The sequence below is a fragment of the Hemiscyllium ocellatum genome, chromosome 10, assembly GCF_020745735.1.
Source record: "Hemiscyllium ocellatum isolate sHemOce1 chromosome 10, sHemOce1.pat.X.cur, whole genome shotgun sequence".
In the NCBI taxonomy this organism is placed as follows: Eukaryota; Metazoa; Chordata; class Chondrichthyes; order Orectolobiformes; family Hemiscylliidae; genus Hemiscyllium; species Hemiscyllium ocellatum.
The window spans coordinates 64,793,018-64,819,301 of record NC_083410.1 but is presented as its reverse complement, the minus strand read 5'-3'; the positions used below and the strand labels follow the sequence as shown (position 1 = coordinate 64,819,301).

The following is a 26,284-nucleotide window of genomic DNA, read 5'->3' as shown; positions in this document are numbered from 1 at the left end:
TCCCTGGAATCGTGCATTTCATATAGCTAGGTCACCTAACCTAAACGTATCCGGCAAATTGGCATGTCCAGTCCACCTAACCTGCACATTTTTGGACTGTGGGAGGAAATCATACAATAGAGTCCTACAGCGAAGGAACAGACCCTTCAGTCCAACCAATACATGCCGAACATAATCCCAAACTAAACTAGTTCCACCTGTCTGCTCCTGGTCCATATCTCTCCAAACCTTTCTGCTCCTGGTCCATATCTCTCCAAACCTTTCTTATTCATGTATTCATCCAAATGTCTTTTAAACTTTGTAATTATACCCTCACCGGGAGGAAACCCACACGGCCGCAGGGAGAATGTGCAAATTCCGCGCACCCAGTCACCCAAGAGTGGAATTGAACCTGGCTCCCTGCAGCTGTGAGGCAACAGTGCTAATTTCTTTCTCTGTTAGTATTTATTTAACTTCTTCATAAATCCTTCAGATCTTCAATATGGCTCATATTCTTGCCATTTGAAGTATACTTGCCATATCTTTTTAAGTAAGTTACAGTACAAAAAGTGTATGAGTCTTACTTGTATTTGCTGTCTTTTTATCCATTCAATCTTTTTACCACTATTCCCTCTGTAGCTTCTATTTTGCCTTAATGATTTACTGCCTCATATTTTAGCACCTACCAATTTGCTCTAGTCCTGCAATCTAATCACTTGAAGTAAAGGTCAAGTCACCAACTCCCAGAGTTCAAAGAGCTGCTGTCTCATTTCACAGAGACATTAGTGATGGTGAGTTTAGTCAAACAAAGGGCGAAGTTGAGAAAGTAGGACCTTCATGTTGACCTTAGCTGCTTATGAGAAGTTTGTGCTGCCCCTGTAACATGGTTGTGATTCTGTGCCTGTCGGATGTGTGATGTTAAAACCATTTTACTTGAGGAGCAGAAAATAATTCGGGAATAATTCTGAGGATGTGAGAACTTTTAAGATGCTGCACGTGGCAACAGAATACCGAACCCATCTGGACTCTGTGGCAGATTTATTTTTCTAGAATCTGAACCAAACTGTTGCTGAAAGTACTACTCTTAATGGACAAACTATTTGCATATAGAACTACTATTATTTGAGGCTGAGGCAGATCTTCCTTAACTCCAGCCAATTTTTCAGACTAGTATAATGTTTAAAGTTGATTAAGGCTATATAACCAGTGGGAAAGTAATCTGTAAGGTTATAGTTAAGAAACAACAGAAATATAATTGCACTCCCCAGTATGTCCTACATGGAGGAATGTCTGATGTAAGAACATTCATATTTACAAACACAATTTCATACAAGGTTGCAATTTTAAAGGTTGACATATGAACATTTCCTGTACTTGTGAATGACTTCTTTATATTGTCCGATTGTACATTGTGTTCTAACTTGCTTGCAAATCGACTTATGAATGGTCTCCAGAACAGAATCTATTTGAAACCAGGGGGCTGCCTGTAATGGTCATCCTCCAGTGAGAAAGATTTGGAGGAACAAATCTTCAGGGAAATTACAGAGAGGTGCATTTTCACAGAATAGTTGCGCTGGATTCTTTTAATTTTCTTAATGGAAACTGGAATAGTAATAGTGTGAAGGGTAGAGCTTCTGAAATTTATTCAGAAGAACCTTCCAGATGAGCATGTTTTTGGTCCAAAGAACTAGGTTGCTGGTTCTGATCAGTGAGTGGTGTGAGGAGGCTTAGGTGTCATAAGGTCATACAGTGCAGAAACAGACCCTTCGGTCCAACCTCTCCATGCCTCTCACAATCCCGAACTAAATTAGTCCCACCTCCCTACTCCTGGCCCATATCCTTCCAAAACTTTTCTGTTCATGTACTTACCCAAGTCTCTCTCAAGCATTGTAACTGTGCGCACATCCACCACTTCCTCAGGAAGTTCATTCCACATATGAACCACCCTGTGTGGAGAACAGTTAGGGGAAGATGATCGTTGGATCATGAAGTTGAGGCTAGCTATGGAAAAGGATAAAGAGCAGCCTTAAGCAGAAAAAAATTGAAAGAGGGTCAACTGCAGTGTGGTGAGAGCAGATCTGATTCAATTGGAATCAAAGTTCAGCATTCAGCACTATAAAGAAACATGGGCCAACTGGAAGAGCACTTCAAGTACATACCTGTGAGGAGCAAAGGGAGGATAACCAAAGCCAGAGGTCTGTGGACAACAAAATAGAAAGAGACTTTCGTAAAGCATTTGATCAAGTACCACGGAACAGATTATTCAAGCAAGAGGCAATGATAGTGTAGATACAAAACAGTTGAAACTTAAGTGTGAAGAGATGCAGAATGATTGTTCTCACTAAAATCTGTAAGGAAAGGCAATATAACATAAAGGGTGCGAATCCAAATCAGGTCTAAGAACCTGTAAGGCCTGTGAGCTCTTGCACAAATTGTTTGAAGATAGCTGTGCAAGTCAGAAAAGTGTTTAAAAGGCATAAGGGATTCTTAGATTTATAAAGCAATTCATATAGTACAAAAAGTTACAATGACATTATGATGGCCTTAACTAGAATATTGAGTCCAGTTAGCAGAGGAATGTGAAGGCTTTAGAGTGGGTATATGAACACAGTTAGTACTGTATTTTGATTCTATCAAACTACATCTTTTCGCTACCATCATTCACACTCCCTTTTGTTCTGTGACTTCTAATCTCCCTCCACTTCTAATTTTCCCCTGACCTTCCCATCTGTTCTACTTGCTCTTTAGTATTTTCTACAGTATCAAACACATGGCTTTTCCACACCTCTCTTCAGTTTTGAAGTAGAGCCATAAAAACAAATTACTGCGGGTGTTGGAATCTGAAACCAAAAGTGAAAATGCTGGAAAATTTCAGCAGGTCTGGCAGCATCTGTAAGGAGAGAAAAATCTGATGTTTCGAGTATAACTGACCCTTTGTCAAAGCTATAAAAAAAAGGGAGAAATAGGGAGGCATTTATCCTAGGCTGAGAGAAGGTGAGTCATGGCTCCAGAAACAAAGGTAGCACTAAAGAGGTGATCATGACAGGGAGATGAGGAGCTGTGAATGACCACAAAATATGTGGGGGATGGGGGGGTTGGGTGGAGCAGAGGCAAAATGGAAAACAGCGGAGAAGGGTAGCAAAGGGGGAAGAGGAGAGGAAAAAGGTGATGAGAGAGTGGGGAGCGAGAGAAAGAGAGACAATCAAGAAATAAGAGGTGCAGAACAGTGAAAAAAATTTTTTAAATTAAATAAAATTACGGAGCAGAATGAAAACAGAGGGGTCAAGATGGGATAATATCTGAAGTTGTCGAATTCTGTCAATCAAATGTTGGCGTGGTGGCAGAGGGAAGAGTCGGACATCGCACAGAGCCGTGGTAATAGGGGACTCCATAGTGAGAGGAACTCACTGGGGGTTTTGTGGCAGCAGGTGGGACATAAGGGTGGTGTGTTGCCTTCCTGGTGCCAGGGTTAAAGACATCACAGACAGAGTGCAGGAAATCCTCAAGGACAAAGGTGAAGAGCCAGAGGTGATGGTACATGTCGGCACAAATTATGTCGGAAAGAAGAGGAGGAACATACTACATCGGGACTTCGGAGAACTAGGAAGAAGGCTGAAAAGCAGGACGTCCAGGGTGGTTATCTCCGGTTTACTTCCAGTTCCTCAGGCTGGTGAGGCCAGAAACAGGGAGATAATGTACTTGAACGAGTGAAGGAAGCAAGGTTTTAAATTCTTGGATCACTGGGTATTTTTTGTGGTAAGCATAAATTATACAAGAGAGATGGTTTGCATCTTAAGAGGTTAGGGACCAGCATTCTGGCAGGCAGGTTTGCTCCTGCAACATAGCTACATTTAAACTAAGTAGCAGGGGGTAAGGGACAAACTGGATGTTTAAGAAGGAAATTGGAGGGAAAGTTAGGACAAGGGAAGTCAAGAAAGACAACTGTATCAATGAGGCAGAAAACTCAGAAAGGGACATGCTGTAAGGTTGAGTGAAATAGTTGATGGGAAGGGTGAGGGCAGTTGCAAATTAAAAATACTATACATGAATGCACGAAGCTTTAGAAATAAGTTGGATGAACTTGAGGCTCTTTTGGATAATGGCAGATACGATATTGTGGGGATAACTGAGACATGGCTTCAAGTGGACAGGGCCTGGGAAATGAATATTCAAGGCTACACGTGCTATTGTAAGGACAGACTGACAGGCAGAGAGGGTGGGGTGGCCATTTTGGTAAGGAATGATATTCAGTCCCTTGCGCAGGGGGACCTAGAATCAGGGGATGTAGTGTCAGTGTGGATAGAGCTGAGAAATACTAAGGGTAAAAAGATCCTCTTGGGAGTTATCTACAGGACCCCCAAACAGTAGTCTGGATGTCGGATATAAGTTGAATCAGGAGCTGAAATTGGCCTGTCGCAAAGATGTTACTACAGTTGTTATGGGGGATTTCAACATGCAGGTAGACTGGGAGAATCAGGATGGTATTGGACCTCAAGAAAGAGACTTTGTGGAGTGCTCTGAGATGGATTCTTAGAACAGCTGGTGCTGGAGCCTACCAGGGAGAAGGCAATTCTGGATCTGGTATTGTGCAACGAACCAGAATTGATCAGGGACCTTGAAGTGAAGGAGCCATTGGGAAGTAGTGACCAGAATACAATAAGCTTCAATCTGCAATTTGAGAGGGAGAGGGTACAGTCGGAAGTGACAATATTTCTGTTGAATAAAGGGAACTGTGAAACTATGAGGGAGGAGCTGGCCAAAGTACAATGGTGCAATACCTTAGCAGGGATGACGGTGGAGGAACAATGGCAGATATTTCTGTGTATAATGCAGAAGATGCAGGATCAGTTCATTCCAAAAAGGAAGAAAGATCCTAAGAGGAGGCAGGGGTGGCCGTGGCTGACGAGGGAAGTTAAGAAACATAAAGTTAAAAGAGAAAAAGTGTAATATAGCAAAGATAAGTGGGAAAACGGAGAACTGGGAAGCTTTTAAAGAACAACAGAGGATTACTAAGAAGGAAATACGCAGAGAAAAAAATGAGGTACAAAGGTAAACTGGTCAAAAATATAAAGGAGGATAGTTAAAGCTTTTTTAGGTATGTGAAAGGCAAAATAATGGTTAAGACTAAAATTGGGCTCTTGAAGACAGAAACAGGAACAAAGAAATGGCAGAAGAATTGAATTGGTACTTCAGATCCGTGTTCACTGGGGAAGACACAAGCAATCTCCCAGAGGTAACAGTGGCTGAATATAAGGGAATTTATATTTGCCAGGAATTAGTGTTGGAGAGACTGTTAGGTCTGAAGGTTGATAAGTCCCCGGGGCCTGATGGTCTACATCCCAGGATACTGAAGGAGGTGGCTCGAGAAATCGTGGATGCGTTGGTGATTATTTTCCAGAGTTCGATAGATTCAGGATCAGTTCCTGTGGATTGGAGGGTGGCTCATGTTGTGCCACATTTTAAGAAAGGTAGGAGAGAGAAAGCAGGAAATTATAGACCAGTTAGTCTGACCTCAGTGGTGGGAAGGATGCTGGAGTCTATTATAAAGGATGAAATTACGACACAGCTGGATAGTAGTAACAGGATAGGTCAGAGTCAGCATGGATTTATGAAGGGAAAATCATGCTTGACTAATCTTCTGGAATTTTTTGAGGGTGTAACTTTGAAGATGGGCGAGGGAGATCCAGTAGATGTAGTGTACCTGGATTTTCAGAAAGCTTTTGATAAAGTCCTACATAGGAGGTTAGTGAGCAAAATTGGAACACATGGTATTGGGGTCAAAGTACTAACTTGGATTGAAAGTTGGTTGACTGACAGGAAATAAAGAGTAGTTATAAATGGCTCCATTTCGGAATGGCAGGCAGTGACCAGTGGGGGACCGCAGCTTTTTACAATATATATTAATGATATCGAAGATGGTATTAGTAATAACATTAGCAAATTTGCTGATGATACTAAGCTGGGTGGCAGGGTGAAATGTGATGAGGATGTTAGGAGATTACAGGGTGGCGTGGACAAGTTAGGTGAGTGGTCAGAGCATGGCAGATGCAGTTTAATGTGGATAAATGTATGGTTATCCACTTTGGTGGCAAGAACAGAAAGGCAAATTACTACCTAAACGGAATCAATTTAGGTAAAGGAGCAGTACAAAGAGATCTGGGTGTTCTTGTACACCAGTCAATGAAGGTAAGCAGGTAGTGAAGAAGGCTAATAACTTCTATACTCAATCCCTCTTGTTATGAAGGCCAGTATGCTAAGAGATTCTTCTGCAGCTGTACAGGGCCCTGGTGAGACCACACCTGAAGTACTGTGTGCAGTTCTGGGGAAATTTGAGGAAAGACATTCTGGCTATTGAGGGAGTGCAGCGTAGGTTCACGAGGTCAATTCCTGGAATGGCGGGACTACCCTACGCTGACTGGGCTTGTATACCCTTGAGTGTAGAAGACTGAGAGGGGATCTGATTGAGACATATAAGATTATTAAAGGATTGGACACTCTGGATGCAGGAAACATGTTTCCGCTGATGGGTGAGTGCTGAACCAGAAGGCACAGCTTAAAAATACGGGGTAGGCCATTTAGGACAGAGATGAGGAGAAACTTCTTCACCCAGAGAGTGGTGGCTGTGTGGAATGCTCTGCCCCAGAGGGTAGTGGAGGCCCAGTCTCTGGATTCATTTAAGAAAGAGCTGGATAGAGCTCTTAAGGATTGTGGAATCAAGGGTTATGGAGATAATCCTGTTCCTGCCTTAAGGATGATCAGCCATGATCATATTGAATGGTGGTGCAGGCTCGAAGGGCAGAATGGCCTACTCCACCTATTGTCTATCTATTGTCTAACTCATTGTTGAGACCAGCAGGCTGTAAAGTGCCTAGTTGGAAGATGAGATGCTGTTCCTCCAGTTTGCGTTGAGCTTCTCTGGAGCATTGCAGCAGGCCAAGGACAGATATGTGGGCATGGGAGCAAGATTGTGTGTTGAAGTGGCAAGCCACGGGAAGGTCTGGGACCTGATTGCGTTCAGACCAAAGGTGCTCAGCAAAGTGATCGCCCAGTTGGCGTTTTGTGCCTCCGATATAGAGGAGACCACATTGGGAGCAATGAATGCAATAGACCAAATTGAAAGAGGTACAAGTGAAACGCTGCTTAATCTGAAATGAGTGTTTGGAGCCTTTTATGGTGAGCATGGAAGAGGTAAAGGGGCAGGTGTTGCACCTTCTGCGATTGCATGGGAAGGTTCCGTGTGTGATGGCAGAGGTGTTAGGTGTGAAGGAAGAGTGGACTAGGTTGTCCCGGAGGGAACGATCCCTGCGGAATGCAAACATGGGGAGGGAAGGAAAGATGTGTTTAGTGGTGGCGTTGTGTTGGAGTTGGCAAAAATGGCGAAGGATTATTCTTTGCATGTGTGAAGGCTGGTGGGGTGAAAGGTGAGAACAAGAGGGACCCTATCCTTGTTCTGGGAGGAGAGGGAGGGTGTAAGGGTCGTGGTGCAGGAGATGGACCGCACGCTGTCGAGAGCCCGGTCAGCAACTGCAGGTGGGAAGCCACGGTTGGAGAAGAAGGAGCATATATTAAGAGCACCACTTTGGAAAGTGGCCTCATCGGAACAAATGCGACAGAGGCGAAGGAGCTGAGAGAAAGGGATAGAGTCCTTACAGGACGTAGGGTGAGAAGAGCTGTAGTACAGATAGCTGTGGGGGTCAGTGGGCTTGTAATGGATATTAGTGGATAGACTATTGCTGGAAATGGAGACAAAGGTCAGGGAAAGGAAGGCAAGTGTCAGAGATGGACCAGGTGAAGGTAATGGAGGGATGGAAACTGGAAGCGAAGTTTATGAATTTTTCCAGGTCAGGACAAGAGCATGAAGCCGCACCGAAATAGTCATCAATGTACCAATAAAGCAGTTGTGGGAGGGAAATGTTCCACATACCCCATGAAAAGGCAGGCATAGCTAGGACCCATGCGGATACTCATTGTTACACCTTTGATTTGGAGAAAATGGGATGAGTTGAAGGAGAAGTTATTGAGTGAGAGAACAAGTCAGCCAGGTGGAGGAGAGTGGTGGTGGATGGAGATTGTTCAGGCCTCTTTATGAGAAAGAAGCAAAGAGCTTTCAAGCCAACTTGGTGTGAGGGATGAAAGTGTAAAGAGATTGCCCCATGATGAATAGAAGGTGGTTAGGACCTGCGAATTGAAAGCTGTCAATGTGTCGCAGAGCATCAGAGGAATCCCGAATGTAGGTGGGGAGGGAATGAACCAGAGGAGTAAGAATGGAGTCAGGGTAGGAGGAAATAAGTTCAGTGGGGCAGGAGCATGCTGACACAATGGGCCTGCCGGGACAGTCCTCCTTGTGGATTTTGGGGAGTAGGTAGAACCCTGGACAGCCTGTTTCTGCCTACTTTCGAATAAAGTACAGAATATTGATCATAGCATCTTTGAGCAGATACTTGTCCAAACTGAAGAGCTGATGGACGAGTTAGACCGAAGGGTCTCTTTCTCTTTGATTACGGAGTTTCCAAATGAACTGCCGCTACTTCCTTTAATAATTGATTCCAAACGTCAGCTTCACTGCTTCCTGCTCATCTTTTCTCTAATTCTTGAATAGGACTTCTGCAATTTTGGTTTTCAATCTACTGCAACTGTCCCAGACATGGGGAATATTGAACAATTACTACCATTTTGGAAATCTTTTTTTTTCCCCAAGAATTCCTTTTGAAGTCTTCTGAAGGGTTATATTTTGGTTTTCAGGGGCTCCTTTTTCATTCCTTTTTGTATTGGCCAATGGAATCATGTAATAACATTGCCTTGCTGAAGTTAATTTTTGTAAGGCATTCTTTAGATAGTTAAAATAGCATGGTTACTATAGATTGTATATGTATATATTAAATCTTGCAATTTTTTTGTCCCTTTTCCCAAACACATCTCCCACCTTCAATCAGCAGCTGTGGAAACAACTGCATCAATAGGCATATATGTCGTTCAAGCAGGTGAAGTGATGATTTTTTTGGTTTGTTCTGACCTGGTTTTACGGCTAGAACAAATCAGTCTTTCTATCTCTGTATTCACAATGCAGTTAATTTTGTAACACTGGCTTATAGCTTAAATACAATATTTAGCAATTTATTAATGATACAGTAATTTTAGCACAGTAAAATTAAGCAACAAAGTAATATAATTGTCTATGATTTACCCGGTCATCTTTGTTTTCAGCCCCATTCACACACAAGACAGACAAACATCGTTCAGGATAAATAAAAGACAATAACAATCAGGCCAGATTACTTAAGTGGTTTTCCTGTTGTGTTATTCCACAGACTCCATAACGATTCTTGGTTGATTTTTCTGAAGACATCAATCAAGCAGCCTTTTCAGTTCATTCAGAGGCAGTCAGTTGTAAACTTTGTTTCTACTCTCTGAAACTTTCAGTAGCTGATAACTGGAGGCTATGCAGGGAGCTTTCAAGTCTTCATGCTGTTTTCAAGTCATCAAAAGCCAGACTCCTCTCCATAGAGAAAACAGTCCAAAACCCAGTTGAGAACTCTGGCTTCTCCCTCTTAAACTGACTGCCTCCCCACAAGGTTCCAGTTGCTATTCAACATCTGCCATCTGCTTGGGCACAAGGTCTCTCCCAGACTTCCTCTACTTTGTGTCATTTATATAAATGATTCGGATGTGAGCATAAGAGGTACAGTTAGTAAGTTCGCAGACGACACCAAAATTGGAGGTGTAGTGGACAGCGAAGAGGGTTACCTCAGATTACAACAGAATCTTGATCAGATGGGCCAATGGGCTGAGAAGTGGCAGATATTTGAGCTCTGCAGCTACTTCATTTAATACATACCATTTCTGACACGCCATGAAGGATTTACCAGCTGTACATGCCCTTAATTTTCATGATATTTCTTTGTTGTAAATTCTTACCCTCTCTCCCTTTTACTCCTGGAATTTCTGCTTTGATACAAAAATTAGTCCAAAGTCTCCACCATTTTGTTTTTTTTATTATTTCCGAGCCACGTCCTGTATGGCACAATATTTACTTTAACTAATCTTTTTTATTTACATATGGAAACACTTGCTGTCTTTTAATATTGCTTGCCAGTTTACTGTTTTATATTTTAGAACACAGAACATTACAACGTAATACAGGCCCTTCGACCCTTGATGTTGTGCCAACCTGTGAAACCAATCTGAAGCCCTTCTATCCTACACTATTCCAGTTTCATTCATATGTTTATCCAATGACCATTTAAATGCCCTTAAATTTGGCGAGTCTACGACTGTTGTAGGCAGTCTGTTCCATGCCCCTACTACTCTAAGAAACTACCTCTGACGTCTATCCTATATCTACCATCCCTCTATTTAAAGCTATGCCCCCTCATGCTAGCCATCACCATGTGAGGAGAAAGGTTCTCACTGTCCACCCTATCTAACCCTTTAATTACTTATGTTTCAATTAAATCACCTCTCAACCTTCTCTCTATTGAAAACAGCCTCAAGTCCCTCAGCCTTTCCTCGTAAGACCTTCCCTCCATTCCAGGCAATATCCTGGTGAATCTCCTCTGAATCCTTTCCAAAACTTCCACATCCTTCCTACACCATACTCCAAGGGTGACCGCACCAGAGTTTTGTACTGCTCCAGCTTGTCCTTGTGGCTCTGAAACTCAATCCCTCTACCAATAAAAACTAACACACCATATGCCTTCTTATCAATCCTACTAACCAAGGAGGCAACTTTCAGGGGTCTATGTACATGTTCACCAAGATTTCTCTGCACATCTACATGACAAAGAATCTTACCATTAGCCCAGTACTCTTTTTATTCCTGTTGCTCCTTCCAAAGTGAATCACCTCTCACTTTCCCGCATTAAACTCCATTTGCCAGCTCTCAGCACAGCTCTGCAGCTTATCTATGTCTCTCTGTAACCCACAACATCCTATGGCACTATCCACAAGTCCACTGACCTTACCGTTTTCCGCAAATTTGCTAACCCATCCTCCTAGTCCCTCATGTAGGTCATTTATAAAAATGACAAACAACAGTGGTCCCAAAACAGATCCTTGCGGTACACCACTAGTAACTGAACTCCAGGATGAATGTTTCCCATCAATCACCACCTTCTGTTGTCTTTCAGCTAGCTAATTTCTGATCCAAACTGCTAAATCACCCTCAATCCTATACCTCTGTATTTTGTGCAATAGCCTACAGTGGGGAACCTTACCAAATGCTTTAGTGAAATTCATATATGCCACATCAATGGCTTTACCTTCATCCACCTGTTTGGTCACCATCTCAAAGAATTCAATAAGGTTTGATCGGCATGACTTACCCTCCACAAAACCATGTCGACTATCCCCAGTCAACTTTTTCCTCTTTAGATGATTATAAATCTTATTTCTTATCACCTATTCCAACATTTTACCCAAAACTGAAATAAGGCTCACAGGTCTATAATTACCAGGATTGTCTCTACTCCCCTTCTTGAACAAGTCTTCTATCACTATTTCTGTAGACAATGATGACATAAACATCAAAGCCAAAGACACTGCAATCACCTCCTTGGCTTCCCAGAGAATCCTAGGATAAATCCCATCCAGTCCAAGGAACTTAATTATTTTTATTCTTTCCAGAATTGCTAACACCACCTCCTTGTGAACCTCAATCCCTTCTAGTCCAGTAGCCAGTATCTCAGTATTTGCTCAACAACATTGTCTTTTTCCAATGTGAATACTGATGGAAAGTATTAATTTAGTGCTTCTCCTATCTCCTCGGACTCTAAACACAACTTCTCACTACTATCCTTGATTGACCCTAATCTTTCTCTAGTCTTTCTTTGTATTCCTGATATATCTATAGAAAGGTTTGCATTTTCCTTGATCCTATCTGCCAACGATTTCTCATGACCCTTCCTGGCTCCTCTCAGCTCTCTCTTGAAGTACTTCCTGGCTAACTTGTGATTCTCACATGTCCTAACTGAGCCTTAATGTTTCATCCTAACATAAGCTGCCACCGCCTTCCTCTTGACACGAAATTCAACTCTTTAGTAAACCATGGCTCCCTTGCTCAACCACTTACTGCCTGCCTGACAGGTGCATACTTAACAAGGACATGCAGTAGCTGTTCCTTGAATAAGCTCCACATTTCAATTGTGCCCATCCCGAGCAGTTTCCTTCCCCATCCTATGCATCCTAACTCTTGCCTAATCACATTGTAATTGCCTTTCCCCCAGCTATAACTCTTGTCCTACAGTACATATCTGTCCCTTTTCATCGCTGAAGTAAACTTAACCGAATTGTGGTCACTATCACCAATGTGCTCACCTACCTCCAAATCTAACACACGGCTGGGTTCATTACCTAGAACAAATCCAATGTGGCCTCACCCCTTGTTTGCTTGTTTACATACTGTGTCAGGAAGCCGTCCTGCACACATTCGACAAAACTTGACCCACCTGAAGAGGCTACTACAGTTGCAACATTTAAAAGGCATCTGGATAGGTATATGAATAGGAACGATTAGGAGGGATATGGCCTGGGTGCTGGCAGATTGTACTAGATTGGGTTAGGATATCTGGTCAACATGGACGAGTTAGACTGAAGGGTCTGTTTCTGTGCTTGACATCTCCAAGACTAAGACTCTAAAATACTCGAACTATAGTATTTCCACTCAATATTTGGAAAGTTAAAGTCCCCCATTACAACTGCACTTTTACTCTCATTCCTATCCAGATTTATCTTTGCAATCCTTTCCTCTAGGTCTCTGGAAGTATCCAGAGGCCTATAGAAAACTCCCAACAGGGTGACCTCTCCTTTCCTGTTTCTGACCTCAGCCAATTCCACCTCAGTAGACGAGCTCTCAAATGTCCTTTCTGTCACTGTAATACTGTCCTTGACTAACAATGCCACGCCACCTCCTCTTTTACCATCTTCTCTGTTCTAACTGAAACCACTAAATCCTGGAACCTGCAACAGCTGTTCCTGTTCCTGCTCTATCCATGTCTCCAAAATGACCACAACATCGAAGTCCCACGAGCCAACCCATGCTGCAAGTTCACCAACCTTATTCCGGATGCTCCTTGTGTTGAAGTAGACACACTTCAAACCACTTTCCTGCTTGCCAGTGAATTCATGTAACCTTGAAACCTCATTTCTGACCTCACCACTCTCAACCACCTCCTGTACACTGGCGCTACAATTTAGGTTCCCACCCCCCTGCTAAATATTCCAAATCAATAAATTAGACTGTTTACCAAAATGTTCTTCTGTTAAATAAGAAGATATTATTAGATATCCGTGTTAATGGATATAAAAACCTGAGGCAAAATCAATGTCTGGTGCAGATGGGAAGTACAGTGTTTCAAGGCTTTTGAATTTATTTAAACGTATTTAAATTTGAATTGTACGTTGATCATGTGGAAGACGGATCCCAGCACATGGGCCCCATGGCATGCTCATGCTGTAGATTCTTGTATGGTTTCAATTTGCTTTCAAATTTAAGGGCAAAGGAGCCAATTGCTACATGTTACATGACAGAGAACAGTTAATAAATGCCAATTCTGATTTGAGGTTTGTCAACGAATGGGGGTGGTGCGCTGCATGAATACTCCTTGAAAGCTGGAACTTTCTGCAGAAGAAATGATGGCCAGAATTTTTCCAGTACAAGTATCGAACCTCATTTTCATCAACTAAAGCTAATTTGTAATGTTCTCCATGTTTTAGTTTGTTGCTGCTGGTGGACTTCAGCAACTGTTGGAAATTTTTCTGTCAGGGATTCTGGAGCCCAAAGAGCAAGAATCCTGGACTGTGGTAAGTATCCCCATGTTTTAGTTATTGTGTGTACCTTTCATAGATTTTTTTATTAATGGCTATTTTTGTTAGGTAAATCTACAACAGAATTAAACGATGATATGAAAATATTTTGTTACTAAAAATGTGTGCATGTAGTATTGACATTTTAAAAAATTTCTTGTGGGATGAGAGCACCAGTGGTAAGGCTAGCATTCATTGTCCATCCCTAAATGCATCCGAAAGGGTAGTGGTGAGCCACTTGCTTGAATCATATCAGTCAATATGTTCACTGATCAATTTTTTTTTGTCAGACGTGTGGTTTAAAGAGCAATTTGCAGCTGGTGGTATTCCTATATGTTTGCCGTTCTACTTGTAGTTTTGTGAATATCTTTGTTATTCTTGTTTTCATTGTCCTTACCTGTTTATTGGTTTTAATGAAGGAATCAAATTCTGAAATATGTTAGTTCAATTATTGATAGTAAGAATAAGGTGTTGTTTTATTAAATCAAACATTTTTGAATTAATCATACTATGATATTTATAGCCAATGAGTATTCAGAAATAAAAGAATCATTCTGATGCCAAGGGGAAGGAAACTACTGGTCAAAGATTTCATAATTTATTACACTTAATGTTTTAAAATAACTAAAAATATTGTTATTCTAATAGAAAAGTAAACTTTACTTTAGTCAACATAGTGTTACATTCCACTCATTTTTGGGAGCCATCCAGTCATTATTGAGATGGATTCACCAGCAGCCATTTCACTTTTGAAGCTGGTTATTTACCATCAATAAGATACATGTTCTGAGAACCTTCTTCAGTTGAATCCTGACAATCCTTATGGCACAGAATCCACAAAGACTTATTTCTTACAGTTCTTTAAACATTATTGGAGGAAGCCAGTAAAGAGATACTATGTTTATAAGGGTAAGGGAAGTCAGGTGCTGCAGGGACTTGGGTAGGGGGGTAAAAAAAAATCATCTGTAGAAGCTGAACAACTCTCTGGAATGTGCTGGCCAAATTTGCTGATGCTTCTTTATGACTATCTAAGTACACATATTGTGTTGGCTTTGTTGGCAAAAATGCAGGCTGTTAAACAGCCTTCATGGAAGGAATCTGGGAAAAGTGCTGTCCTGGGTGGTTGGTCATCATGTGTCATCATGTCATCATAACAGTAATCACCAGTCTTGATTCAGTCAGAATCCTATCCACTTCCTGTCTTGCATTCTCTGCTGTTTCCAAATTTATAACATGCCGTAACATAGTCATTGCATCATACTCTGAAACCTGCTTCAACACCTGGATCTGTTCGAAGACTGTCAAACAGAAAACTGTAATAGTTGTGGAGCTGTACAGCATGGAAACAGACGTTTTGTTCCAACTAGTCCATGCCGACCAGATATCTTAAATTAATCTAGTCCCATTTGACCCATTCCATTCTAAACCCTTCCAATTCATGTATCTATCTGGATGCTCAAAGTTTGTGAGAAGATTTGTAGCTCGGGTGCTCGTTGTTGTGGTTCTTTTCGCCGAGCTGGGAGTTTTTCTTGCAAACGTTTCGTCCCCTTTCTAGGTGACATCTTCAGTGCTCGGGAGCCTCCTGTGAAGCGCTTCACAGGAGGCTCCCAAGCACTGAAGATGTCACCTAGAAAGGGGACGAAACGTTTGCAAGAAAAACTCCCAGCTCGGCGAACAGAACCACAACAACGAGCACCCGAGCTACAAATCTTCTCACAAACTTTGAACACCTACGGGCGAGAGACACTAAGTCAAGCCAGGAAATGGGAATCGTGTGCTAACTGCCTAAGCGCCACATATGAACAACTCCGATTCCTGCATGAATGCCGGAAGAATCGAATCCTTCCACCATGTGTCAGATACAGACCACCAATCCACAAGCCAGGGACACAGCCAGACAGAACAGACTCAGGATGATCCAGGTAATGATTACAGACCCTCACAACAGACTCCACAAATACAGACAAGAAATTGCGCACCAAAAATCGTTAATTTTAAAAACTACCAATCAGGAATGGACCCGGACCATTGAACAAGCTATCACCATAGTACAGAATAGGACCACACACTGCAAAAAAACGGCACTAAAAGAAAAAATGGCCAAACTAACACACAATGATAAGGACACCACAACACACACCTGGGTTAAAAACCTTTCCCACAGACAGCTCACAGACACGGAAAGAACAATACTGACCAAAGGACTTAACTACAACCACAGGGACGCCAAGACAGCAGACTTCTTAGCAGCACTAGAATGCACACTCAGGAACAATGGATTAACAGAAGAGACACAACAAACAGTGAGACAAAGTATCGTACCTATGATAATAAGAAAAAGACAAACACACAACCTCAACACTAAGGAGAAAGAAGCACTAAAATCACTAAGAAACGATAAGACCATAATCAGACTACCAGCAGACAAAGGCAGAATGACTGTTATACTGGAAAAGTCAGACTACATATACAAAGTGGAACAACTACTTGCAGATACCAACACCTACCAAAAGAGGGAGTTTGACCCCACTCCACAGCTCACCAATAGGACAAACAACACACTGAGAAACCTACAAAAAAAACGGACAGATAACCAGGTCTGACCCACAAAGAATGAAACCGGAAAGCAACAACACCCCCAGATTCTATGGACTACCTAAAGTACACAAACCAGACATCCCACTCAGACCCATAGTACCACTACCAGGAACACCAACACACAAACTGGCTAAGGAGCTACAACAGAAACTGAAACACCTGGTTAGCGGATCCAGACACTCTATACAGACAACACAAGAATTTTTGGACAGCATTAGAAATATGCACATAGACAAGGAAGAAACCATGGTCTCATCTGATGTCACGGCACTGTTCACTTCTATTGACAAAACCCTAGCCAGAGAAACAATATCCAACTTGCTAGACATACATAACAGAAAACAGGACGCTGAACCTATTAACAAAGATGGCATACTTAAACTACTCGACCTGTGCCTCACAACACACTTCACATTCAACAACCAGATATATGAACAAATTAACGGAACACCCATGGGCTCACTGATCTCCGGACTGATAGCAGAAGCAGTTATGCAAAGGTTAGAAAAAACAGTTTTACCGCAACTACAACCCAAACTATGGATCAGATACGTGGACGACACCTTTGTAATCATAAAAAACACAGACATAGAGAACACACACCGGATCATCAACGCCACACTCACAGGAATCCGATTCACGAGAGAGGAAGAAAAGGACAACCAGCTCCCATTCCTGGACATGATGGTACAAAGAACACCGAACGGAGAATTCACCACAAAGGTATACAGGAAAGCCACACACACAGACCAAGTCCTGAACTATGAAAGCAACCACCCCAACACACACAAACGAAGTTGCATCAGGGCATTATTCAAAAGGGCCACAACACAGTGCAGCACACCAGAACTACAAAAAGAGGAAGAAGAACACCTATACAAGGTATTCAACAAAAATGGATACCCACGCAATTTCATTAACAGATGCCTCAGGGAAAGACAACGAAATGAGGACATGCCACAACCCAAAGGACTGGCCACACTCCCTTACATCAGGAGCATTTCTGAACTGACAGCCAGACTGCTGCGACCACTAGGACTCATAACAGCGCACAAACCAACAGCCACTCTCAGACAACAACTCACCAGGACAAAGGACCCGATTCCCAGCATGAGCAAAACCAACGTGGTTTACAAAATCCCATGCAAGGACTGCACAAAACACTACATAGGACAAACAGGAAGACAGCTAACAACCCGCATCCATGAACACCAACTAGCCACGAAACGACACGACCAGCTATCCCTAGTAGCCATACACTCAGATGACAAACAACATGAATTCGATTGGGACAACACCACCATTATAGGACAGACCAAACAGAGAACAGCCAGGGAATTCCTAGAAGCATGGCACTCATCTACGAATTCGATCAACAGACACATCGACCTAGACCCTATATACCGGCCACTGCAGCGGACAGCTACTGACAACCGGAAGCGGCAGATTCAAACCAGTATAAATGCCGGAGGAATCAGCACAGAAGCGCTTCACAGGAGGCTCCCAAGCACTGAAGATGTCACCTAGAAAGGGGACGAAACGTTTGCAAGAAAAACTCCCAGCTCGACGAACAGAACCACAACAACTATCTGGATGCCTTTTATATGTTGTAATTCAACCAGCCTTCTCCATTTTCTCTGACCTGGTACAGAAGAAGATGATTATTGTGGTTGGAGGTCAGTCATCTCAGTTCCAGGATCTTTCTGCAGGAGTAGTGTCCTAGGCCCAACCATCTTGAACTACTTCATCAATGACGTTCCCTCCATCACAAGGTCACAAGTGGGGTGTTCAGTATTGATTGTGTAATGTTCTTAATTCCTCGAGAGAACCTAGCCATCACCCATACTATTCAATTTCATTACCACCACTGAATCCCAGCTATCAATACCTTGGGAGCTATCATTGTTCAGAAACTGAACTGGACCAGTTATATGAATACTATAATTACAAAAGCAGATCAGAGGCTAAAAATCCTGCAGCAAGTAACTCGCCACCTGACTCCCAAAATCTGGCCACCATCTGCAAAGCTGAAGTCAGGAGTGTGATGGATTGCTCCCTGCTTGCCTGGAAGAGTGCAGCTCCAATGGCACTCAAGAGGCTTGACGGCATTCAGGACAAAAACAGTCTATTTATGGCATCCAGGACAAAAACAGTCTATTTATGGCATCACATCCATGGACATTCACTCCCTCCATCAACTGACACTGCAGCAGCAATGTGTACCATCCACAAGATGCACTGCAAAGATTTACCAAACCTCCTTACACGTCTCCTTTCGAACTCATGACCACTTTCATCGAGAACATCAAAGGCATGGCGATACTACCCTATGCAAGTTCCCCTGCAAGCCACTCTCCATCTTCTCTTAAAAATATATTGCTGTTTCTTCAGTGTGGTTGGGTCAAAATCCTAGAAGTCCCTCCCTAATGCTGCTGTGTCTGCCTATAGCACATGAATTGCAGCGGTTGAAGAGGCAGCTCACCACCATCTTCTCGAGCAACTTGGGATGGGCAATAAACACTGGTCAGCCAACAATGCTCACATCCCATGAGTGAACAAAAATAAGTTAAACACTTGCATTTACAGAAAGATACTTTTTTTTTTGCCTCGTTAACCTGTCTGGCTTTGAATGCTGATACTACAGTTTAAAGGAATAGTGTTTGAATACATCTGTGATTAAATCATAACTAACCTTTTGATCTCAAAGGTTGTCAGTGTTAGTTTTAAAATAATAAAGCAAGACTTGTGTTGCAGGCCATTAAACACTAATTGAATTATAAACTAAAAGAAGATTATGGGAAAATAGAGCCATAAGTTGGTGATTGCAATGTAGCAATTCAGTCAAAAACTGCAACTGGTTGTGAAAATTACATTCAATCTTTCCCCTGAATTGGGTTTTGAAATATTGTGTGTGTTGAATGGAGCATGTTGGGCTACAAGCCAGAATCATTTGCAACTGCTTTAAGTTCAGGTTATGGCTAATAGTTGTATGTTCATTTATATGAAATGTTTTCAGCATGGGTAATAGAGAAAGTCTTATTGTTGATTTTGTTTTTACTGGTAATAGTTTAGTGCATCGCTTCTAAATAGAAGTTTATACTGACCTGTTTGTTTTCTTTAGAAGACCGATACTGATGCTATTTTTTTCAAACAAAGTGTTTAAAAATTGAGTTTGACTTAGTTACTATCTTGCATGTTCCCAGTGGCAGCTGGACTGCCTTGCTTGTCTGCTGAAGCTAATGTGCCAGTTTGCAGTTGATCCAGTTGACTTGGATCTGGCTTATCACGATATCTATGCCTGGTCTGGTATATCTGACAGCCATAGGAAAAGGACTTGGCCTGGTAAATCAAGAAAAGGAGCTGGAGATCATGGGAAAGGATTGCACATACCTCGTTTGACTGAGGCTAGTACCTTTTTCTAATTATTTTGCTATTTTATCAAACTTCATCTATAAATGTAGTTGATGGTATTGCACTTTGTGTCAGAGGAAATACAACTTTTCTTTTTATTTTTAGGTGTTTCTTGGTTTGGTGCATGGATCAAGTTTGATTTATCGATTAATGTCTGTTGCTTACACCTATAGCAACTTGGCTCATAGGTAATTTTTAAAAAATATTTTAAATTTATTTTGCACTGCTTCAACAAGGGAATACCTGAAAGACTTCTAAAATGTTGAGCCAAATCCTCCTGGAGAAACAGTAGCACATTAGTAACATACATAATTAATCATTTTCAAATTAGCCAGCAAGTTCAGGAAATGAAGCAGTACGTCATGAGATGCAAAGCCAAATAACTTGCTTTTTAATTATCACATTTTCTGGTACATTCAAGAATTTCCTGAACTTGTAAGCACTTGCCCCAAAATGTTGAACTCATAATAAAATGAAGCACCCCTTTTAATAATTTATTAATTAAATGGAAATTTCTCTAGCCCAGAAAGATTTCAATGTTAAAGTTTTATCTGTTATTACATTGTTATTCGGAATATAGCAATAATTTAAACCTTTTACAAAATCCCTTTCGTGTGTGTCTCTCTCTCTCTCACTCTCAATTCAATCTTTTTAATATTTCAATTTGCCTCTAGTATTGACTTTAAACCTTCTCCTATTTCTTTCCTATACTTAAAATCTCATTAGTAAAACAGAATCTTTTAGATTTTTTTATTTTTAAATGTTCTAAATGCTCTGACACAGTTGTACTGTTAATTAGCTCATGCTTCAATAAGTTGTTTGATGAAAAAGATTTTGAAGCTTAAAGATGCAGTGAAAGGCCTGAGTAATAGAAACACTGCAAGATTGTCCTGCTCCAGCGAGATTTAGCCCATTACAATTGCAACAAATTATATTTCACAAATAATTTAAGGAGCTTATTTATCAATTTTTGTTCTTTTTTTTAATTAAAATTATAGAGTGCTTAAAGCTCAGTCAGATCACCGGTCCAGACACGAGGGTATGTTATTTATACATCAGTTTATAACAGTCCATTGTTACTAAACTTAAACATCTGTGAGTTTATTACTTGCAATTTATTTATCGTAATGTTTCGTTCATGTCAAGGTAATTTGTTAGAAGCTGTTTTATTCACTTTAAATTTCCTTGTTTAAAAAAGCTATTTGCAATAGTTAATTTTTTAATAGTTTGCTGAGATAAATGTGCAGGCATCATAAAGGAAACATTTAATCTTCTGTCATTTACATCACAAACAATTGAAATACAATTGATATTAAAACAGAAATTGCCTGAGGAATTCGGTAGGTGTTGCAGCATCTATGGAGAGGAAACAGAGTTAACATTTCAAGTCTAGTGACCCTGAACTCTGCTTTCTCTCCACAGATGCTGCCAGACCTGCTAGGTTCCTCCAGCAACTTCTGTTTTTGTTTGAGATCTTCAACATCTGCAGTTCTTTGTGTTTTTTTAAATGCAGCATCATTTGTATTTTACTGACTGCAAATGAGACATTTAACGGTCAGCTGCGGAAGAGCAAAGTTTATAACTGGTTATATAAAGAAAAAACCACTAATGTGATTTAAAGGCAAAGTTGCTGTAGTCATACCAGACCACAGAAGTCCTACAGTGTGAAAGGAGGCCATTTGATCCATAGAGTTCAAACCGAACCAGCCTCCTACCGTTTCCAGTAATCCCACATTTAGCATGGCCAATCCACCTAACCTGCATGTTTGTGGGAGGAAACTGGAGCACCCAGGGGAAACCCATGCGGATATGGGGAAAACATGTAAACTACACAGACAGTCACCTGAGGCTGAAATGTAACTCCACTCCCTGACACTTGTGAGGCAGCAGTGCTAACACTGAACCACTGTGCCGCCCTCATTGGAGAGACAGTTGTGGTGGTCACCACATCTCAGGTGAGGGAAGAGGCTGAGAAGGCAAATTCATAACTTCAATCGATGTGGGAATTGAACCCATTCTATTGGCATCATTCTGCATTGCAAACCAGCCATCCAGCCAATCGAGCTAGCTTAATCCCAATAGTAAAGAAGTGCACGTCTGTCATATTAACCAGTTTCTTATTTCACATTTCAGTTACTCATTATGCTATGTGGCTATTAGTGAGTTGGGCTCACTGTTGTTCACTGGTCAAATCCAGCCTTGCAGACAGTGAACATCTACATGAATGGTTGAAAAAATTAACTCTTCTTGTACCAGAGGTAAGGCTAAACCTCATACATATGCTATAATACCTAATTATTAATTGTAATAGATTTTTCTAGTTGTTTGTATAAACTGATAGTTTCTTTAATATTAAACTTAAGGTATTTTGTCAATAATTGACTTCTTTGTTCTAGACTTCAGTTCGACATGAAGCTTGCAACGGATTATATAAGTTGTGCCTGTCGGGTTTGGATGGTGGAGAATCGATAAATCGGTCTTTCCTTTTACTAGCTGCATCAACATTACTTAAGTTTCTTCCTGATGCCCAAGCTTTGAAGCCAATCAGAGTAAGAATTGTTTTAATCACTTGCAGGATGCTGACCAATAATGAAATACTTACATATTATTTAATTCCTTTGGTGCTCATTGTCTTATCAGTGATGTCAAGAGTGAATTTAACTCTCAAAAATGGGTGTGCTTGAGTTGGTAGGGATGATTTTTCAAAATCTCAAATATGAATCCAACCCCCTCAAACTTTACTTCCATTTTCAATTTTATGCAGGTCAGCTTTGTGTGGGCTTTGACAAATTTGACTGCTAAATGGAATTGAGTATCCAGTAATCAAGTGCCTTTCCATCACTTAGAGTCTTGGGATTTATAACATGGAAACAGACCCTTTGGTCCAACTCGTCCATGTCAACCAGATATCCCAACCCAATCTAGTCCACCTTCCAGCACCCGGCCCATATCCCTTCCTATTCATATACCCATCCAATTGCCTCTTAAATGTTGCAATTGTACCAGCCTCCTCCATGTCCACTGGCAGCTCATTCCATACACGTACACCCTCTGCGTGAAAATGTTGCCCCTTAGGTCTCTTTTATATCTTTTCCCTCTCACCCTAAACCTATGCCCTCTGGTTCTGGATTCCCCGACCCCAGGGAAAAGACTTTGCCTATTTACCCTATCCATGCCTCTCATGATTTTGTAAATCTCTTTTGTAAAGGTCACCCCTCAACCTCCGACACTCCAGGGAAAACAACCCCAGCCTGTTCAGCCTCTCTCTGTGGCTCAAATCATCCAACCCTGGCAACATCCTTGTAAAACTCTTCTGAACCCTTTCAAGTTTCACAATATCTTTCCAATAGGAAGAAGATCAGAATTGCATGCAATATTCCAACAGTGGCCTAACCAATGTCCTGTACAGCCGCAACATGACCTCCCAACTCCTGTACTCCATACTGTTACCAATAAAGGAAAGCATACCAAACGCCTTCTTCACTATCCTATCTACCTGCGACTCCACTTTCAAGGAGCTATGAACCTGCACTCCAAGGTCTCTTTGTTCAGCAACACTCCCTAGGACCTTACCATTAAGTGTATAAGTCATGCTAAGTTTTGCTTTCCCAAAATGCAGCACCTCGCATTTATATGAATTAAACTTTATCTGCCACATCTCAGCCCATTGGCCCATCTGGTCAAGATCCTATTATAATCTGAGGTAACCCTCTTTGCTGTCCACTACACCTCCAATTTTGGTGTCATCTGCAAACTTACGAACTATACCTCTTATGCTCACATCCAAATCATTTATGTAAATGACAAAAAGTAGAGGACCCAGCACCGATCCTTGTGGCACTCCACTGGTCACAGGCCTCCAGTCTGAAAAACAACCCTCCACCACCACCCTCTGTCTTCTACCTTTTGAGCCAGTTTTGTACCCAGATGGCTAGTTCTCCCTGTTTCCATGAGATTTAGCCTTGCTAATCAGTCTCCCATGGAGAACCTTGTCGAATGCCTTACTGAAGTCCATATAGATCACATCTACCAGGTAAAAACAATGACTGCAGATGCTGGAAACCAGATTCTGGATCAGTGGTGCTGGAAGAGCACAGCAGTTCAGGCAGCATCCAACGAGCAGCGAAATCGACATTTCGGGCAAAAGCCCTTCATCAGGAATAAAGGCAGTGAGCTGGAAGCATGGAGAGATAAGTTCGAGGAAGGTGGGGGTGGAGAGAGAGTAGCATAGAGTACAATGGGTGAGTGGGGGAGGAGATGAAGGTGATAGGTCAGGGAGGAAAGGGTGGATAGGTGGAAAAGGAGCTAGGCAGGTCGGACAAGTCCGGGCAAGTCATGGTGACAGTGCTGAACTGGAAGTTTGAAACTAGGATGAGGTGGGGGAAGGGGAAATGAGGAAACTGTTGAAGTCCACATTGATGCCCTGGGGTTGAAGTGTTCCCAGGCAGAAGATGAGGCGTTCTTCCTCCAGGCGTCTGGTGGTGAGGGAGTGGCGGTGAAGGAGGCCCAGGACCTCCATGTCCTCAGCAGAGTGGGAGGGGGAGTTGAAATGTTGGGCCACGGGGCGGTGTGGTTGATTGGTGCAGGTGTCTCGGAGATGTTCCCTAAAGCGCTCTGCTAGGAGGCGCTCAGTCTCCCCAATGTAGAGGAGACCGCATCGCGAGCAATGGATACAATAAATGATAATAGTGGATGTGCAGATAAAACTTTGATATATGTGGAAGGCTCCTTTAGGGCTTGGATAGAGGTGAGGGAGGAGGTGTGGGCACAGGTTTTACAGTTCCTGCGGTGGCAGGGGAAAGTGCCAGGATGGGAGGGTGGGTCATGGGGGGGGGCGTGGACCTGACCAGGTAGTCACGGAGGGAACGGTCTTTGCGGAAGACGGAAAGGGGTGGGGAGGGAAATATATCCCTGGTGGTGGGGTCTTTTTGGAGGTGGTGGAAATGTCGGCGGATGATTTGGTTTATGTGAAGATTGGTAGGGTGGAAGGTGAGCACCAGGGGCGTTCTGTCCTTGTTACGGTTGGAGGGGTGTGGTCTGAGGACGGAGGTGCGGGATGTGGACGAGATGCGTTGGAGGGCATCTTTAACCACGTGGGAAGGGAAATTGCAGTCTCTAAAGAAGGAGGCCATCTGGTGTGTTCTATGGTGGAACTGGTCCTCTTGGGAGCAGATATGGCGGAGGAATTGGGAATATGGGATGGCATTTTTGCAAGAGATAAGGTGTGAAGAGGTGTAATCCAGGTAGCTATGGGAGTCGGTGGGTTTGTAACAAATGTCAGTGTCAAGTTGGTCATCATTAATGGAGATGGAGAGGTCCAGGAAGCGGGGGGGGGGGGGGGGAGGTGTCAAAGATGGTCCAGGTAAATTTAAGGTCAGGGTGGAATGTGTTGATGAAGTTGATTAATTGCTCAACCTCCTCGTGGGAGCAGGAGGTGGCGCCGATGCAGTCATCAATGTAGCGGAGGAAGAGGTGGGGAATGGTGCCGGTGTAATTACGGAAGATCAACTGTTCTACGTAGCCAACAAAGAGACAGGCATAGCTGGGGCCCATACGTGTGCCCATGGCTACCCCTTTGGTCTGGAGGAAGTGGGAGGATTCAAAGGAGAAATTGTTAAGGGTGAGGACCAGTTCGGCCAAACAAATGAGAGTGTCGGTGGAAGGGCACTGTTGGGGACGTCTGGAGAGGAAAAAATGGAGGGCTTGGAGGCCCTGGTCATGGCGGATGGAGGTGTAGAGGGATTGGATATCCATGGTGAAGATGAGGCGTTGGGGGCCGGGGAAACAGAAGTCTTGGAGGAGGTGGAGGGCGTGGGTGGTGTCTCGAACGTATGTGGGGAGTTCCTGGACTAGGGGGGTAGGACAGTGTCGAGGTAGGTAGAGATGAGTTCAGTGGGGCAGGAGCATGCTGAGACAATGGGTCGGCCAGGGTGGTCAGGCTTGTGGATCTTGGGAAGGAGGTAGAACCGGGCAGTGCGGGGTTCCCGGACTATGAGGTTGGAAGCTGTGAGTGGGAGATCTCCTGAGGTGATGAGTTTCTGTGTGGTCTGGGAGATGATGGTTTGGTGATGGGGGCTGGGGTCATGGTCGAGGAGGCAGTAGGAAGTAGTAGTAGGCAGTAGTAGTACCACTCTGACCTTATTAATCCTCTTTACTTCTTCAAAAAACTCAATCAAATTTGTGAGACATGATTTCCTATGCACAAAGCCATGTTGACTATCCCGAATCAGTCCTTGCCTTTCCAAATACATGTACATCCTGTCTCTCAGGATTCCTCCAACAACTTGCCCACCACCAATGTCAGGCTCACTGATCTATAATTCCCTGGCTTGTCCTTACCACTTTTCTTAAACAGTGGAACCACATTAGCCCACCTCCAGTCTTCCGGCACCTCACCTGTGACTATTGATGATACAAATATCTCAGCAAGAGGCCCATCAATCACTTCTGTAGCTTCCCACAGAGTTCTCGGGCACACCTGATCAGGTCCTGGGGA

General features: G+C 42.6%; 1 protein-coding gene across 5 annotated transcripts in view; it reads left to right on the top strand.

Moving 5' to 3' along the window:
• usp34 (ubiquitin specific peptidase 34) overlaps positions 1 to 26,284 on the top strand; it is a 472,579-nt gene that overhangs the window by 286,244 nt on the left and 160,051 nt on the right. For all 5 annotated transcript variants that reach the window (XM_060831547.1, XM_060831550.1, XM_060831548.1 and 2 more), the window contains 6 exons: positions 13,690 to 13,776; positions 19,581 to 19,781; positions 19,894 to 19,976; positions 20,787 to 20,827; positions 21,922 to 22,046; positions 22,185 to 22,337. In XM_060831547.1, coding sequence (XP_060687530.1) covers positions 13,690 to 13,776; positions 19,581 to 19,781; positions 19,894 to 19,976; positions 20,787 to 20,827; positions 21,922 to 22,046; positions 22,185 to 22,337 — 690 coding nt within the window. The remainder of the gene's footprint in view (positions 1 to 13,689; positions 13,777 to 19,580; positions 19,782 to 19,893; positions 19,977 to 20,786; positions 20,828 to 21,921; positions 22,047 to 22,184; positions 22,338 to 26,284) is intronic.